The 19419-nt window shown below is 46.8% G+C and overlaps 1 protein-coding gene across 1 annotated transcript in view; it reads left to right on the forward strand.

Moving 5' to 3' along the window:
* The window catches only part of LOC106605905 (serine/threonine-protein kinase ULK4), a 333812-nt gene that overhangs the window by 243223 nt on the left and 71170 nt on the right, over positions 1 to 19419 (forward strand). Inside the window, exon 32 of the mRNA XM_082975734.1 lies at positions 3581 to 3686. Coding sequence (XP_082831860.1) covers positions 3581 to 3686 — 106 coding nt within the window. The remainder of the gene's footprint in view (positions 1 to 3580; positions 3687 to 19419) is intronic.

Here is a 19419-nt window from a genome sequence, read left to right on the forward strand (position 1 = left end):
TCAATCATTTGAGCCCATCAGGGTTTAGGTCTAGGCCCACACATGTATCTCTTCATTAAGGGCTGTTGATATCTGCATGACCACTGCTCTTCTCAAGTGGCCTAGCAGAGAAATCAGGTGGAAAAGCGATGGTTCTGGGCCTTGAGATTCCATGGCTAATTTATCCAGGAGACTGAGGAGAATCCCTGAGCTACTGGCCCAACTCTGTGCTTCTCTCTCTGCCTTCCTGTCAGCCTGTAAACTGTCGAGGCCCCTTGAACAAACATTGTCTGGGCCCTAATTATGGCTGCATTGATTTTCTCTCTCTGTGTGTGTGTGTGTGTGTGTGTGTGTGTGTGTGTGTGTGTGTGTGTGTGTGTGTGTGTGTGTGTGTGTGTGTGTGTGTGTGTGTGTGTGTGTGTGTGTGTGTGTGTGTGTGTGTGTGTGTGTGCCTAGCTCAGGCCTTCATTGCCTACCTACTTATTATGTTCCTAATCCCCCCGCCGCACCCTGTTCACCAGATAATTACACAACCTTCACCAAGGCTCATCCCCTGCACCCTGTTCACCAGATAATTACACAACCTTCACCAAGGCTCATCCCCTGCACCCTGTTCACCAGATAATTACAAAACCTTCACCAAGGCTCATCCCCTGCACCCTGTTCACCAGATAATTACACAACCTTCACCAAGGCTCATCCCCTGCACCCTGTTCACCAGATAATTACACAACCTTCACCAAGGCTCATCCCCTGCACCCTGCTCACCAGATAATTACACAACCTTCACCAAGGCTCATCCCCTGCACCCTGTTCACCAGATAATTACACAACCTTCACCAAGGCTCATCCCCTGCACCCTGCTCACCAGATAATTACACAACCTTCACCAAGGCTCATCCCCTGCACCCTGTTCACCAGATAATTACACAACCTTCACCAAGGCTCATCCCCTGCACCCTGTTCACCAGATAATTACACAACCTTCACCAAGCCGCATCCCCTCCACCCTGCTCACCAGATAATTACACAACCTTCACCAAGGCTCATCCCCTGCACCCTGTTCACCAGATAATTACACAACCTTCACCAAGGCTCATCCCCTGCACCCTGCTCACCAGATAATTACACAACCTTCACCAAGGCTCATCCCCCGCACCCTGTTCACCAGATAATTACACAACCTTCACCAAGGCTCATCCCCTGCACCCTGCTCACCAGATAATTACACAACCTTCACCAAGGCTCATCCCCTGCACCCTGTTCACCAGATAATTACACAACCTTCACCAAGGCTCATCCCCTGCACCCTGTTCACCAGATAATTACACAACCTTCACCAAGGCTCATCCCCTCCCCCACATCCCAAAGTAATCTCCACCTCCTCCATCACCCCAAGCTCCCCGTCTCCCTCCTCCATCACCCCAAGCTCCCCGTCTCCCTCCTCCCTCTCCCCAACCTCCCCATCTCCCTCCTCCCTCTCCCCAACCTCCTCCATCTCCCTCCTCCCTCTCCCCAACTTCCTCCATCTCCCTCCTCCCTCTCCCCAACCTCCTCCATCTCCCTCTCCCCAACCTCCTCCATCTCCCTCTCCCCAACCTCCTCCTTCTCCCTCTCCCCAACCTCCTCCATCTCCCTCTCCCCAACCTCCTCCATCTCCCTCTCCCCAACCTCCTCCATCTCCCTCCCCCCTCTCCCGAACTTCCTCCATCTCCCTCCTCCCTCTCCCCAACCTCCTCCATCTCCCTCTCCCCAACCTCCTCCATCTCCCCAACCTCCTCCATCTCCCTCTCCCCAACCTCCTTCATCTCCCTCCTCCCTCTCCCCAACCTCCTCCATCTCCCTCCCCCCTCTCCCCAACTTCCTCCATCTCCCTCCTCCCTCTCCCCAACCTCCTCCATCTCCCTCTCCCCAACCTCCTCCATCTCCCTCCTCCCTCTCCCCAACCTCCTCCATTTCCCTCCTCCCTCTCCCCAACTTCCTCCATCTCCCTCTCCCCAACCTCCTCCATCTCCCTCCTCCCTCTCCCCAACCTCCTCCATCTCCCTCTCCCCAACCTCCTCCATCTCCCTCCTCCCTCTCCCCAACTTCCTCCATCTCCCTCCTCCCTCTCCCCAACCTCCTCCATCTCCCTCTCCCCAACCTCCTCCATCTCCCTCCTCCCTCTCCCCAACCTCCTCCATCTCCCTCTCCCCAACCTCCTCCATCTCCCTCTCCCCAACCTCCTCCATCTCCCTCCTCCCTCTCCCCAACCTCCTCCATCTCTCTCCTCCCTCCTCCCTCTCCCCAACTTCCTCTATCTCCCTCCTCCCTCTCCCCAACTTCCTCCATCTCCCTCCTCCATCTCCCTCCTCCCTCTCCCCAACCTCCTCCATCTCCCATCCCCAACCTCCTCCATCTCCCTCCCCCCTCTCCCCAACTTCCTCCATCTCCCTCCTCCCTCTCCCCAACCTCCTCCATCTCCCTCTCCCCAACCTCCTCCATCTCCCTCCTCCCTCTCCCCAACTTCCTCCATCTCCCTCCTCCCTCTCCCCAACCTCCTCCATCTCCCTCTCCCCAACCTCCTCCATCTCCCTCTCCCCAACCTCCTCCATCTCCCTCCTCCCTCTCCCCAACCTCCTCCATCTCCCCAACCTCCTCTATCTCCCTCTCCCCAACCTCCTCCATCTCCCTCCTCCCTCTCCCCAACCTCCTCCATCTCCCTCTCCCCAACCTCCTCCATCTCCCTCCTCCCTCTCCCCAACTTCCTCCATCTCCCTCCTCCCTCTCCCCAACCTCCTCCATCTCCCTCTCCCCAACCTCCTCCATCTCCCTCCTCCCTCTCCCCAACCTCCTCCATCTCCCTCCTCCCTCCTCCCTCTCCCCCAACCTCCTCCATCTCCCTCCTCCCTCTCCCCAACTTCCTCCATCTCCCTCCTCCCTCTCCCCAACTTCCTCCATCTCCCTCCTCCCTCTCCCCAAATCCTCCATCTCCCATCCCCAACCTCCTCCATCTCCCTCCCCCCTCTCCCCAACTTCCTCCATCTCCCTCCTCCCTCTCCCCAACCTCCTCCATCTCCCTCTCCCCAACCTCCTCCATCTCCCTCTCCCCAACCTCCTCCATCTCCCTCCTCCCTCTCCCCAAGCTCCCCTGCTCCTCTGCTGGCCTTCATCTAGCCCTCAGCCAGGTCCTGAAGACGCTTCCCCTCTCAAAAGTTAAGATGCTAATGACTATTCTTCATTAAAGCTCAGCTATTTCTTCAGTCATCATCAGATCTAGGCCCTTAAGATGGCACACACAGGTGTATCTAGACCCTGTGAAGGAGAAAGGGATAATGTAAGCAGCAGATGATAATGTAGTCAATACAAATGCAGAATGTTACCTACTGTATGCTTCAGTTTTCAGAATAAGACGTACTGTGGGTGCAGGGGACAGTAGTTGTGAAAACAAGAGTACTGCAGAAGCATTGCTGAGGCAGATTTGCTCAAATCCATCCCTAAGGCTCTCAATATTTGAGGATTGCCCTGAAAGACTGTGACCTTCCATGGGTTTTTGCCCTTCCTTTCCCTCGCCCCCTATTAATTTCTCCTGTGTGTTTATTCCATGTTGTGTTCTTTCCAGGAGCACCAGGACAATATCCTGGGTGGAACCATGCAGAAGGCCATGGCACTCCTCAGCAACCTGACTGGACAGAAGGACGTGGACCTACAACCCTTCTACCAACAAGGTACGGTGCACTGCCTCACACTAATGAATGCATTGTACTGTATCTAGGCCTAACAGTTTCCGCCCCATTTACAAAGAACACCGTGCACAAGTCCCATGTGGTCCCGTGTGAGTCAGTTGGTAGAACATGGCGCTCGCAATGCCAGGGTTGTGGGTTCAATTCCCACAGGGGACCAGTATGAAAATGTATGCACTCACTACTGTAAGTCTCTCTGGATCAGAGCGTCTGCTAAATGACTTAAATGTAAAGTGAGGACTCAGACCTCCAACCGCTCTATCAGCAAGGTACGGTGACTGACATAAACACATGTCTTTGATGGGTTAATGCAGCACTGTGTGTAATACAACACCCAACAGTTTCTCCATCATTGACAAAGACAATCATACACAGGTACAAAACAGCCTGTGTTGATTCCTCTCCTGTGTTTTCAGTTACTGGAGTGTGTTTCCATGCCAGTAATGCCACCACTTTACCTTCGGCTCAGACCGCTTATTACATTGGGATCCTGTGGTGCCTTAAGCCGTGTGTGTGTGTGTGTGTGTGTGTGTGTGTGTGTGTGTGTGTGTGTGTGTGTGTGTGTGTGTGTGTGTGTGTGTGTGTGTGTGTGTGTGTGTTTCGTGTTAGCGTAGCAGGCAGGCTTTTGGTCTCCCAGCAGCAGCTGAGGAAGGAAGAATGAAAGCCTCTCCTCTTCTTCCTCCACTCTATCCATCAGCAGGCTGGGCTGTGTGTCCTGTTGTGGTACTCCTATCAGTTCATCTCCTCCCTGTCTGTCCACAGACGGCCCGCACCCACCCGTCTGCCTCTCTCTCTCTTTTTCTCGCTCTACACTCAGCACTCACTCATCTGATACAATCAGCCCAGCTGCCTCCTTTACCCGCTCGGCTCTCCTGTCTTGGCATGTTTTCTTTCTCTGCCATCGCTTTTCAATGCCCAGCTGGCTGCCCGCTGCAAAAACCAGGCGCTCCATAACACTCAATTATTGAATAATAGATTCATTTTGCTATGGCTGTACTGTGTTGACAGTTCTTATTAGCTAGTCGGCACAGTTAGCCCGTTAGCGCCACACGGTATCTCTCTCCCACCGCCGAGCGGCATGGAGCTGAGAGAGCCTGTCCTGTCCACCCTGTCGTGGTTCTGCATGAGCTCAGGGGTGAGTCACAGGTTCACAGCCAGGCTTCACATTCAACATGCACCTCCTAGGAGAAGGCAGGGGCACCTTGCAGATAGCAGGACTAATGAAATGCTCCTCCTAGGAAAAGGCAGGGGCACCTTGCAGATAGCAGGACTAATGAAATGCTCCTCCTAGGAAAAGGCAGGGGCACCTTGCAGATAGCAGGACTAATGAAATGCTCCTCCTAGGAGAAGGCAGGGGCACCTTGCAGATAGCAGGACCAATCTATTGTTCCGGAACTCCAATTTGAGCAGCAGCAGCTGAAAAATGAGCTCCTACAAATATTGAAATTTACATGGTTTTTAGAGTGAAGTACATCGGAAAAAAGCAAAAGAAAACTGCAAGACTGAATAGGAGAAAAAACAAGCAACAAACAAAGAAGATAGGCTTTTGAAAAATAACTATTTTTCATAAAATTGTAGTTATCTTAGCTAGCTGAATTGTTTACCAGTTGCTAAGCAGTTGCTAGGGACTCTTTTGGAAGAAGCTAGCTAGCTAACGAAGAACAACAAAGAATATCTATTTAACAGAAGAAAAGAAAGAGAAAATCAGGACAGAAGAAAAAGGATATCAAAGTGAAACAGTTCTCTAAAGACACAGGAGACAATAATACAAGAAACAACACTTCTGTAGCTTGTCAACTATGTGTCTGTCTATCCCTGTTCTCTCCTCTCTGCACAGGCCATACAAACGCTTCACACCGCGTGGCCGCTGCCACTCCAACCTGGTGGTCCCAGCGCGCACGACCCACGTGGAGTTCCAGGTCTCCGGCAGCCTCTGGAACTGCCGGTCTGCAGCCAACAAGGCTGAGTTCATCTCAGCCTATGCTACCCTCCAGTCCCTAGACTTCCTGGCGCTGACGGAAACATGGATTACCACAGATAACACTGCTACTCCTACTGCTCTCTCTTCGTCTGCCCACGTGTTCTCGCATACCCCTAGAGCATCGAGCCAGCGGGGTGGTGGCACTGGAATCCTCATCTCTCCCAAGTGGACATTCTCTCTTTCTCCCCTGACCCATCTGTCTATCTCCTCATTTGAATTCCATGCTGTCACAGTTACCAGCCCTTTCAAGCTTAACATCCTTATAATTTATCGCCCTCCAGGTTCCCTTGGAGAGTTCATCAATGAGCTTGACGCCTTGATAAGTTCCTTTCCTGAGGATGGCTCACCTCTCACAGTTCTGGGTGACTTTAACCTCCCCACGTCTACCTTTGACTCATTCCTCTCTGCCTCCTTCTTTCCACTCCTCTCCTCTTTTGACCTCACCCTCTCACCTTCCCCCCCTACTCACAAGGCAGGCAATACGCTTGACCTCATCTTTACTAGATGCTGTTCTTCCACTAATCTCATTGCAACTCCCCTCCAAATCTCCGACCACTACCTTGTATCCTTTTCCCTCTTGCTCTCATCCAACACTTCTCACTCTGCCCCTACTCGGATGGTATTGCGCCGTCCCAACCTTCGCTCTCTCTCTCCCGCTACTCTCTCCTCTTCCATCCTATCATCTCTTCCCTCTGCTCAAACCTTCTCCAACCTATCTCCTGATTCTGCCTCCTCAACCCTCCTCTCCTCCCTTTCTGCATCCTTTGATTTTCTCTGTCCCCTATCCTCCAGGCCGGCTCGGTCCTCCCCTCCTGCTCCGTGGCTCGACGACTCACTACGAGCTCACAGAACAGGGCTCCGGGCAGCCGAGCGGAAATGGAGGAAAACTCGCCTCCCTGCGGACCTGGCGTCCTTTCACTCACTCCTCTCTACATTCTCCTCTTCTGTCTCTGCTGCTAAAGCCACTTTCTACCACTCTAAATTCCAAGCATCTGCCTCTAACCCTAGGAAGCTCTTTGCTACCTTCTCCTCCCTCCTGAATCCTCCTCCCCCTCCCCCCCCCCCCCTCCTCCCTCTCTGCGGATGACTTCGTCAACCATTTTGAAAAGAAGGTTGACGATATCCGATCCTCGTTTGCTAAGTCAAACGACACCGCTGGTCCTGCTCACACTGCCCTACCCTGTGCTTTGACCTCTTTCTCCCCTCTCTCTCCAGATGAAATCTCGCGTCTTGTGACGGCCGGCCGCCCAACAACCTGCCCACTTGACCCTATCCCCTCCTCTCTTCTCCAGACCATTTCCGGAGACCTTCTCCCCTTCCTCACCTCGCTCATCAACTCATCCTTGACCGCTGGCTACGTCCCTTCCGTCTTCAAGAGAGCGAGAGTTGCACCCCTTCTGAAAAAACCTACACTCGATCCCTCCGATGTCAACAACTACAGACCAGTATCCCTTCTTTCTTTTCTCTCCAAAACTCTTGAACGTGCCGTCCTTGGCCAGCTCTCCTGCTATCTCTCTCAGAATGACCTTCTTGATCCTAATCAGTCAGGTTTCAAGACTGGGCATTCAACTGAGACTGCTCTTCTCTGTGTCACGGAGGCTCTCCGCACTGCTAAAGCTAACTCTCTCTCCTCTGCTCTCATACTTCTAGACCTATCTGCTGCCTTTGATACTGTGAACCATCAGATCCTCCTCTCCACCCTCTCCGAGTTGGGCATCTCCGGCGCGGCCCACGCTTGGATTGCGTCCTACCTGACAGGTCGCTCCTACCAGGTGGCGTGGCGAGAATCTGTCTCCGCACCATGCGCTCTCACCACTGGTGTCCCCCAGGGCTCTGTTCTAGGCCCTCTCCTATTCTCGCTATACACCAAGTCACTTGGCTCTGTCATATCCTCACATGGTCTCTCCTATCATTGCTATGCAGACGACACACAATTAATCTTCTCCTTTCCCCCTTCTGATAACCAGGCGGCGAATCGCATCTCTGCATGTCTGTCAGACATATCAGTGTGGATGACGGATCACCAGCTCAAGCTGAACCTCGGCAAGACGGAGCTGCTCTTCCTCCCGGGGAAGGACTGCCCGTTCCATGATCTCGCCATCACGGTTGACAACTCCCTTGTGTCTTCCTCCCAGAGTGCTAAGAACCTTGGCGTGATCCTGGACAACACCCTGTCGTTCTCCACTAACATCAAGGCGGTGACCCGATCCTGTAGGTTCATGCTCTACAACATTCGCAGAGTACGACCCTGCCTCACACAGGAAGCGGCGCAGGTCCTAATCCAGGCACTTGTCATCTCCCGTCTGGATTACTGCAACTCGCTGTTGGCTGGGCTCCCTGCCTGTGCCATTAAACCCCTACAACTCATCCAGAACGCCGCAGCCCGTCTGGTGTTCAACCTTCCCAAGTTCTCTCACGTCACCCCGCTCCTCCGCTCTCTCCACTGGCTTCCAGTTGAAGCTCGCATCCGCTACAAGACCATGGTGATTGCCTACGGAGCTGTGAAGGGAACGGCACCTCCATACCTTCAGGCTCTGATCAGGCCCTACACCCAAACAAGGGCACTGCGTTCATCTACCACTGGCCTGCTGGCCCCCCTACCTCTGAGGAAGCACAGTTCCCGCTCAGCCCAGTCAAAACTGTTCGCTGCTCTGGCACCCCAATGGTGGAACAAGCTCCCTCACGACGCCAGGACAGCGGAGTCAATCACCACCTTCCGGAGACACCTGAAACCCCACCTCTTTAAGGAATACCTAGGATAGGATAAAGTAATCCTTCTAACCCCCCCCCCCCCCTTAAAATATTTAGATGCACTATTGTAAAGTGGTTGTTCCACTGGATATCATAAGGTGAATGCACCATTTTGTAAGTCGCTTTTGTAAGTCTGCTAAATGACTTAAATGTAATGTAAATGTAATGAAATGCTCCTCCTTGGAGAAGGCAAGGGCACCTTGCAGATAGCAGGACTAATGAAATGCTCCTCCTTGGAGAAGGCAGGGGCACCTTGCAGATAGCAGGACTAATGAAATGCTCCTCCTTGGAGAAGGCAGGGGCACCTTGCAGATAGCAGGACTAATGAAATGCTCCTCCTAGGAGAAGGCAGGGGCACCTTGCAGATAGCAGGACTAATGAAATGTGCCTCCTAGGAGAAGGCAGGGGCACCTTGCAGATAGCAGGACTAATGAAATGCTCCTCCTTGGAGAAGGCAGGGGTACCTTGCAGATAGCAGGACTAATGAAATGTGCCTCCTAGGAGAAGGCAGGGGCACCTTGCAGATAGCAGGACTAATGAAATGCTCCTCCTAGGAGAAGGCAGGGGCACCTTGCAGAAAGCAGGACTAATGAAATGCTCCTCCTAGGAGAAGGCAGGGGCACCTTGCAGAAAGCAGGACTAATGAAATGCTCCTCCTAGGAGAAGGCAGGGGTACCTTGAAAAACAAATGATAGTTTCACTAAGCACAAATCATATGGGATGGCGTATCGCTGCAGAATGCTGTGGTAGTCATGCTGGTTAAGTGTGCCTTGAATTCTAAATAAATCACAGACAGTGTCACCAGCAAAGCACCCCCACACCATCACACCTCCAAATTTGGACTCATCAGACCAGAGGACAGATTTCCACCGGTCTAATGTCCATTGCTCGTGTTTCTTGGCCCAAGCAAGTCTCTTCTTCTTATTGGTGTCTTTTAGTAGTGGTTTCTTTACAGCAATTCCACTATGAAGGCTTGATTCACGCATTCTCCTCTGAACAGTTGATGTTGAGATGTGTCTGTTACTTGAACTCTGTGAAGCATTTATTTGGGATGCAATTTCTGAGGCTGGTAACTCTAATAAACTTATCCTCTGCAGCAGAGGTAACTCTGGGTCTTCCTTTCCTGTGGCGGTCCTCATGAGAGCCAGTTTCATCATAGCGCTTGATGGTTTTTGTGACTGCATTTGAAGAAACTTTCAAAGTTCTTGAAATGTTTTGTATTGACTGACCATGTCTTAAAGTAATGATGGACTGTCATTTCTCTTTGCTTATTTGAGCTGTTATTGTCCTAATATGAACTTGGTCTTTTACCAAATAAGGCTATCCTCTGTATACCAACCCTACCTTGTCACAACACAACTGATTGGCTCAAATGCATGAACTTCTTTGGGATAGGGGGCAGTATTTTCACGGCCGGATAAAAACGTACCCGATTTAATCTGGTTACTACTCCTGCCCAGAAACTAGAATATGCATAATTAGTAGATCTGGATAGAAAACACTCTAAAGTTTCTAAAACTGTTTGAATGGTGTCTGTGAGTATAACAGAACTCATATGGCAGGCCAAAACCTGAGAAGATTCCATACAGGAAGTGCCCTGTCTGACAATTTGTTGTCCTTCTGTTGCATCTCTATTGAAAATACAGCATCTGTGCTGTAACGTGACATTGGGGTGTCTGCTGTCTCTGGGCAAAGAACAGCAGCAGAATTTGTAAGTGGTCAGCCTGGGGACAGTGACACTGGAGATGCGCGGTCACGAGACTACTCCATTTTTTTCTTTCAGCCTTTGAATGAATACAACGTTGCCCGGTTGGAATATTATCGCTATTTTACGAGAAAAATAGCATAAAAATGGATTTTAAACAGCGTTTGACATGCTTCTAAGTACGGTAATGGAATATTTTGCCATTTTTTGTCACGAAATGCGCTTGCCTGAACGCACGAACAAAACGGAGCTATTTGAATATAACTATGGATTATTTGGAACCAAAACAACATTTGTTGTTGAAGTAGAAGTCCTGGGAGTGCATTCTGACGAAGAACAGCAAAGGTAATCCAATTTTTCTAATAGTAATTCTGAGTTTAGGTTGTCCCAAACTTGGTGGGTGTCAAAATAGCTAGCCGTGATGGCCGAGCTATGTACTCAGAATATTGCAAAATGTGCTTTCGATGAAAAGCTATTTTAAAATCTGACACCACGATTGCATAAAGGAGTTCTGTATCTATGATTCTTAAAATAATTGTTATGTATTTTGTGAACGTTTATCATGAGTAATTTAGTAAATTCACCGGAAGTTTTCAGTGGGTATGCTAGTTCTGAACATCACATGCTAATGTAAAAAGCTGGTTTTTGATATAAATATGAACTTGATTGAACAAAACATGCTTGTATTGTATAACATAATGTCCTAGGAGTGTCATCTGATGAAGATCATCAAAGGTTAGTACTGCATTTAGCTGTGGTTTGGGTTTTTGTGACATATATGCTTGCTTTGAAAATGGCTGTGTGATCATTTTTTGGCTGGGTACTCTCCTGACATAATCTAATGTTTTGCTTTCGCTGTAAAGCCTTTTTGAAATCGGACAATGTGGTTAGATTGAGAGTCTTATCTTTAAAATGGTGTAAAATAGTTGATTGTTTGAGAAAATTGAATTGTGGTATTTTAGTTGGTTTTGTATTTCGCGCCGTGCGATGCCATTGGCTGTTGGCTAGGGGTTCCGCGGGCGGAACGGGGTTCCGCTAGCGGAACGTCTGTCCTCAACAGGTTAAGAAGGAAAGAAATTCCACAAATTAACTTTTAATAAGGCACACCTGATAATTGAAATGCATTCCAGGTAACTACCTCATGAAACTTGTTGAGAGAATGCCAAGAGTGTTCAAAGCTGTCATCAAGGCAAAGGGTGGCTACTTTGAACAATCTCAAATATAAAATATATTTGGATTACTTTTTTGGTTACTACATGATTCCATATGTGTTTTTTCATAGTTTTGATGTCTTCACTATTATTCTACAATGTAAAAAATTTTACAAATAAAGAAAAACCCTTGAATGAGTAGGCGTGTGAAAAACTTTTGATTGGTACTGTATGTGAGAATGCCAAAAAAATGAGGTCCCAGACACCACTCAAAGATTGTCATTGTCCCAGAGTCGCTGGACTCTGGTGGCATCTCAAACACTTGGGGTCAAAATGTGGATATATTTGATTAATGGAGACAGTGCAAAACTTTGAACTGAATGAGCCCATGCCTTATGCAAAATGATGAGGTGTGGATACGCCCAATACTATGTTGCCAGATGTCATCTGGTAGCTTGTCACCCATGTCTTTGCTCCCATGCAGATTTTGTATTTTCCAAGGAAGGCGGCTTAATATTCTGTATTATGTCGTATAATCTGGAGATTGTGCCCTTCAGATACGGGTTAAGATCTAAGCACCTCTCGACTGGACACTATGAGGGCTCGAGTGGAAATGAAGGGAAATGTTCTTTAGCAAAGCTGTGAGTTTGCAGGTACCTAAAAAAGTGGGTATTGGGAATATTATGGTCAACCCTCAGACTATCGAATGAGACTAATGTGTTGTCAACAAATAGGTCACAAAAAACCACCAGACCATTCCTATGCCAGAACTGGAATGCCGTGTCAATCTGTGACGCTGTGAAGAGATGATTAGATGTTAATGGAGAGAAGCAACTTGCTTGTTTAAGGCTAAAGTGATTTTGGAATTGGGACCAGATTTTAAGGAATTTCTTGACAATGGGATTCAAAACATGGGTGCCAAGGTTCATGGGCAGTGGGGAGCACAGGAGTGAGACAGGAGAAGTTGGAAGGCTTGACTGTAACTCCATGATGGCCCAAGTTGGACCATCCTTGTTTTCAAATGTAGAAACCCAATAAACACATTTTATATACACTGCTCAAAAAAATAAAGGGAACACTAAAATAACACATCCTAGATCTGAATGAATGAAATAATCTTATTAAATACTTTTTTCTTTACATAGTTGAATGTGCTGACAACAAAATCACACAAAAATAATCAATGGAAATCCAATTTATCAACCCATGGAGGTCTGGATTTGGAGTCACACTCAAAATTAAAGTGGAAAACCACACTACATGCTGATCCAACTTTGATGTAATGTCCTTAAAACAAGTCAAAATGAGGCTCAGTAGTGTTTGTGGCCTCCACGTGCCTGTATGACCTCCCTACAACGCCTGGGCATGCTCCTGATGAGGTGGCGGATGGTCTCCTGAGGGATCTCCTCCCAGACCTGGACTAAAGCATCCACCAACTCCTGGACAGTCTGTGGTGCAACGTGGCGTTGGTGGATGGAGCGAGACGACATGATTTCCCAGATGTGCTCAATTGGATTCAGGTCTGGGGAACGGGCGGGCCAGTCCATAGCATCAATGCCTTCCTCTTGCAGGAACTGCTGACACACTCCAGCCACATGAGGTCTAGCATTGTCTTGCATTAGGAGGAACCCAGGGCCAACCACACCAGCATATGGTCTCACAAGGGGTCTGAGGATCTCATCTCGGTACCTAATGGCAGTCAGGCTACCTCTGGCGAGCACATGGAGGGCTGTGCGGCCCCCCAAAGAAATGCCACCCCACACCATGACTGACCCACCGCCAAACCGGTCATGCTGGAGGATGTTGCAGGCAGCAGAACGTTCTCCACGGCGTCTCCAGACTCTGTCACGTCTGTCACATGTGCTCAGTGTGAACCGGCTTTCATCTGTGAAGAGCACAGGGCGCCAGTGGTGTATTTGCCAATCTTGGTGTTCTCTGGCAAATGCCAAACGTCCTGCACGGTGTTGGGCTGTAAGCACAACCCCCACCTGTGGACGTCGGGCCCTCATACCACCCTCATGGAGTCTGTTTTTGACCGTTTGAGCAGACACATGCACAATTGTGGCCTGCTGGAGGTCATTTTGCAGGGCTCTGGCAGTGCTCCTCCTGCTCCTCCTTGCACAAAGGCAGAGGTAGCGGTCCTGCTGCTGGGTTGTTGCCCTCCTACGGCCTCCTCCACGTCTCCTGATGTACTGGCCTGTCTCCTGGTAGCGCCTCCATGCTCTGGACACTACGCTGACAGACACAGCAAACCTTCTTGCCATAGCTCGCATTGATGTGCCATCCTGAATGAGCTGCACTACCTGAGCCACTTGTGTGGGTTGTAGACTCCGTCTCATGCTACCACTAGAGTGAAAGCACCGCCAGCATTCAAAAGTGACCAAAACATCAGCCAGGAAGCATAGGAACTGAGAAGTGGTCTGTGGTCCCCACCTGCAGAACCACTCCTTTATTGGGGGTGTCTTGCTAATTGCTTATAATTTCCACCTGTTGTCTATTCCATTTGCACAACAGCATGTGAAATTTATTGTCAATCAGTGTTGCTTCCTAAGTGGACAGTTTGATTTCACAGAAGTGTGATTGACTTGGAGTTACATTGTGTTGTTTAAGTGCTCCCTTTATTTTTTGGAGCAGTATATATTTGCTGACCAGTAGTAGTGTAAAAAATTGAGAAGGCCCAGTCCGCCTACGGGCTTTGGTCTCTCTAGTAGAGGTCGACCGATTATGATTTTTCAACACCGATACCGATTATTGGAGGACCAAAAACCCGCTACCGATTAATCGACCAATTGTTTTATTTATTTATTTATTTGTAATAATGACAATTACAACAATACTGAATGAACACTTATTTTAACTTAATATAATACATCAATAAAATCAATTTAGCCTCAAATAAATAATTAAACATGTTCAATTTGGTATAAATAATGCAAAAACAAAATGTTGGAGAAGAAAGTAAAAGTGCATTATGTCCCATGTAAGAAAGCTAACGTTTAAGTTCCTTGCTCAGAACATGAGAACATATGAAAGCTGGTGGTTCCTTTTAACATGAGTCTTCAATATTCCCAGGTAAGAAGTTTTAGGTTGTAGTTATTATAGGAATTATAGGACTATTTCTCTCTATACGATTTGTATTTCATATACCTTTGACTATTGGATGTTCTTATAGGCACTTTAGTATTGCCAGTGTAAGAGTATAGCTTCCGTCCCTCTCCTCGCTCCTACCTGGGCTCGAACCAGGAACACATCGACAACAGCCACCCTCGAAGCAGTGTTACCCATGCAGAGCAAGGGGAAACAACTACTCCAAGTCTCAGAGTAAGTGACGTTTTAAACGCTATTAGCGCGCATCCGGCTAACTAGCTAGCCATTTCACATCGGTTACACCAGCCTCATCTTGGGAGTTGATAGGCTTGAAGTCATAAACAGCGCAATGCATTGCGAAGGGCTGCTGGCAAAACGGACGAAAGTGCTATTTTGAATGAACGCTTACGAGCCTGCTGGTGCCTACCACCGCTCAGTCAGACTGCTCTATCAAATCATAGACTTAATTATAACATAATAACACACAGAAACATGAGCGTTAGGTCATTAATATGGTCGAATCCGGAAACTATCACGTTTATTCTTTCAGTGAAATACGGAACCGTTCCGTATTTTACCTAACAGGTGCCATCCATAAGTCTAAATGTTCCTGTTACATTGCACAACCTCCAATGTTATGACATAATTACGTAAAATTATGGCAAATTAGTTCGCAACAAGCCAGGCGGCCCAAACTGCTGCATATACCCTGACTCTGTTTGCAAGAGAAGTGACAAATTTTCCCTAGTTTTCCCTAAAAGAAATTCATGTTAGCAGGCAATATTAACTAAATATGCAGGTTTAAAAATATATACTTGTGTATTGATTTTAAGAAAGACATTGATGTTTATGGTTAGGTACACGTCGGAGCAAAGACAGTCCTTTTTCGCGAATGCGCACTACATCGATTATATGCAACGCAGGACTGGCTAGATAAACTAGTAATATCATCAACCATGTGTAGTTAACTAGTAATTATGATTGATTGTTTTTTATAAGATAAGTTTAATGCTAGCTAGCAACTTACCTTGGCTTCTTACTGCATTCGCGTAACAGGCATGCTCCTCGTGGAGTGCAACGTAAAGCAATTGGTTAGAGCGTTGGACTAGTTAACCTCTATGGGCTAGGTGGGACGCAAGCGTCCCACCCGTGGTGCACTCCATCAACAGCAGGTGCATTTCAAGAGCGGCAAATTTGAATCCAAATAAATGTCAAAATTCAAATTTTTCAAACATACAACTATTTTACACCCTTTGAAAGATAAACATCTCCTTAATCTAACCACGTTTTACGATTTCAAAAAGGTTTTACGGCGAAAGCATAAATTTAGAGTATGTTAGGACAGTACATTTACAAGAGTTGTGTGTAATGTTTTGTCAATTCAAAGACAGGGTCACCAAAACCATAAAACCAGCTAAAATGATGCACTAACCTTTTACAATCTCCATCAGATGACACTCCTAGGACATTATGTTAGACAATGCATGCATTTTTAGTTCTATCAAGTTCATATTTATATCCAAAAACAGCGTTTTACTATGGCATTGATGTTGAGGAAATCGTTTCCCTCCAATAACCGGCAGTCAAGTCAGCACCACAAATGAAATAATTAAAATTAGAAAACATTGGTAAAATATTATATTGTCATTTAAAGAATTATAGATTTACATCTCTTGAACGCAATCAACTTGCCAGATTAAAAAATGACTTACTGGGAAATCACACTTTGCAATAATCTGAGCACTGCGCCCAGAAAAATACGCGTTGCGATACAGACTAGCCGTCATGTTGGGGAGATCTAAAATCGAAAATACTATGTAAATAATCCATTACCTTTGATTCTCTTCATCAGATGTCACTTCCAGGTATCACAGGTCCATAACGAATGTAGTTTTGTTCAAAAAAGCTCATCATTTATGTCCAAAAATCTCCGTCTTGTTAGCACATGATCTAAGCCAGCCGGACTTCACTTCATGAACGAGGGGAAAAAATATATTTACGTTCGTTCAAACATGTCAAACGTTGTATAGCATAAATCATTAGGGCCTTTTTTAACCAGAACATGAATAATATTCAAGGTGGACGAATGCATTCTCTTTTATAACGTATTGGAACGAGGGTACCCAACATGAACTCGCGCGCCAGGTGTCTAATGGGCCATCATCGTTCCATGGCTCTTGTTCGGTCAGATCTCCCTCCAGAAGACTCAAAACACTTTGTAAAGGCTGGTGACATCTAGTGGAAGCAATAGGAAGTGCCAAAATATTCCTCAGCCCCTGTGTTTTTCAATGGCATAGGTTTAAAGGTAATACAACACATCAGGTATCCACTTCCTGTCAGAAAATGTCATTCAAACTGTTTTAGAAACTTTAGAGTGTTTTCTATCCATATATAATAAGTATATGCATATTCTAGTTACTGGGTAGGATTAGTAACCAGATTAAATCGGGTACATTTTTTTATCCAGCCGTGCAAATACTGCCCCCTAGCCCTAACAGGTTAACCATAAGGTTACATCCCCAAGCTGACAAGGTAAAAATCTGTCGTTCTGCCCCTGAACAAGGCAGTTAACCCACCGTTCCTAGGCCATCATTGAAAATAAGAATGTGTTCTTAACTGACTTGCCTAGTTAAATAAAGGTTAAAAAAAATGTTTAAAAAATAAATACAAGTTTTAAAAAATTCGGCAAATCGGTGGCCAAAAATACCGATTACCGATTGTTACGAACACTTGAAATCGGCCCTAATTAATCAGCCATTCCAATTAATCGGTCGACCTCTACTCTCTAGATATACCTTTCTCATTTGTGGATTTGACTTATTCCAAATGAAGTTGCAAATGCAGCTGTCCAGTTGTTTGAACATCGACGTTGGCAGAAAAATGGGAATCATTTGGAATAAGTACAAAAACATAGGTAGTACAGTCATGTTAACAAAATTCTTCCGACCTGCTAATGAAATGGGAAGAGACGACCACCTTATGAAATCCTGCTTAGTGCACTCCAGGAGTGTTTTGAAGTTATGTTTCAACAGAGACTTAAATGAGCGCGTGACCTTTAATCCCAAATAAGTAAAGACCTGATGCTTCACCTCTAACGGGAAATTGGCATACCCAATACCTTCTGCTAACTGATTATTGGGGAGGAGCAAACTTGTTAGGTTTAACTTTTAACAAGATAATGTCCAAAACCTTGTAGCATGTCCAAGAGATAGGGTATAGACTCCACAGGGTTAGAGATGTATTTAATAAGATTGTCTGCATATAAGGACACTTTGTGAGTTATGTCGGCCTTTAATATTCCCTTAATCATCTCCTCCGCACGCACGCCGATAGCAAGAGGCTCACCAGCCATATCAAATAGGAAAGGGGATAAACAACAACCCTGCCTGGCACCCCTGTGGAGAGGGAAGTAGCTAGAGGTAACATTGTTGGTGCGAACAGAAGCCACTGGGAATCTTAATCCAGGAAAGTAATGACGGGCCAAACCCAAATCTCTCTGTACTGTAAATAGATATTCCCACTCAACCCGGTCGAAAGCCTTCTCATCATCAGGGGAGATGACAACTTCTGGCTGTAGAGTAGAGTGGACAGAATAGAGAACGTTAAATAGCTGGCACATATTATAGAAAGATTGCCTACCTGAGATAAATCCGGCTTGGGCAGAGTCACTGTTTCTAAACGGCACAAGAGGACCTTAGTGAGAATTTTATAATCACAGCACAAGAGGCTTATAGGGTGGTATGAGCCACAGTCTAGGGGATTCTTGTCCTTTTTAAGCAAAACCAAAATAGTTGCCTGGGTAAGTGTCTGGGGCAGTTTCTGATTAGAAAGGATGTCATTGTACATTGAGCTGAGGATAGGGGATAGTTTTGAGGAGACGGGTTTATAAAATTCAATAGGGGGGCCATCAGGCCCAGGAGCTTTACCGCTCTGCATGGACTGGATTGCCAGTGTAGCTTCCTCATCACTTATGTTGGCATCCCATGTTAGTTTGTTCATCAGAATTGAGACAGGGGGTGTCCAGATTGTCTAGAAATGCATGTATACGAGATGTGTCAGGAAGAGCCTCTGACAAGTAAAGAGCAGAGTAGAGTTGCTTAAATTGATTGTTGATTTCTTTGGGATTGGTAGAAGTTAAATCAGCTGCAACACAGATATCAGGTTTGGTGCCGCTAGCAGCGGATTGTTGAAGCTGGTGAGATAACAACTTGCCAGCTTTCTCTCCTTGTTCATAAAATGTCTGCCTCGACTTAAACAGAAGCTGCTCCATTTGTTTAGTGGAAAGCTTGTCAAATTCCAATTTGGTGTAGCAGTCTCTCTTTGTAGAGTTCAGGAGTCGGAGAAGAGGCATATCTGTTGTCCACATCTAGAATGAGTTTGGATGCCTTAAAAAAACACAGTATAATTCAACAATTGTATAAATGTAACCCTCGATTGAACATCCTAATAAGCCATTTCTGGCAAATGCTTGGTAATTAATACCTGCAGGGTTCGCTTGGCTGTACAACCTGCGGACCCGTGCCAGCAGCCACTAAGCACCAAAGAGGGCCAACCAGTCAAATAGTAAAGAATAATACATGTGATCCTTTGGGAGTACAAACGCGTAACATTAGGTATTAAACATGCTCACAGTATACTGGTAGGGTATCCTATTAAGGCATGGAAATAGAGAGCTCAGTGGCTAAACTTATGTAGTGACTAGGCTAATTAGTATCGCGCTACCTAGCACCGAGGCCTCCAGCCGCAGCTAGTAGGTAAAAGCCAATTGTGCCATGTACTGTAAATAAAATACTATTCAAACTATATTGTCCTTGTAAGAACATGTCACCATATACATACCATCATTGTTCATAACATTAAGTTACTGGAAGAATAATTGTCCTTTTTGGCAACAGGGTGGAGGCACGATTCTAATCAAGAGATGAGTTCACTAGTTGGTCCTTGTGTAAGGTCAGGGGCAGAGTACAAGCCTAAAATGGCTAGTTAGTCGTATGCCACCTGTCCTCCTGTGGATGTAGGTTGGGTTCACGAATGTCTTCTGCT

Source organism: Salmo salar, chromosome 05 (genome assembly GCF_965601325.2).
Source record: "Salmo salar chromosome 05, fSalSal1, whole genome shotgun sequence".
Classification (NCBI taxonomy): domain Eukaryota; kingdom Metazoa; phylum Chordata; class Actinopteri; order Salmoniformes; family Salmonidae; genus Salmo; species Salmo salar.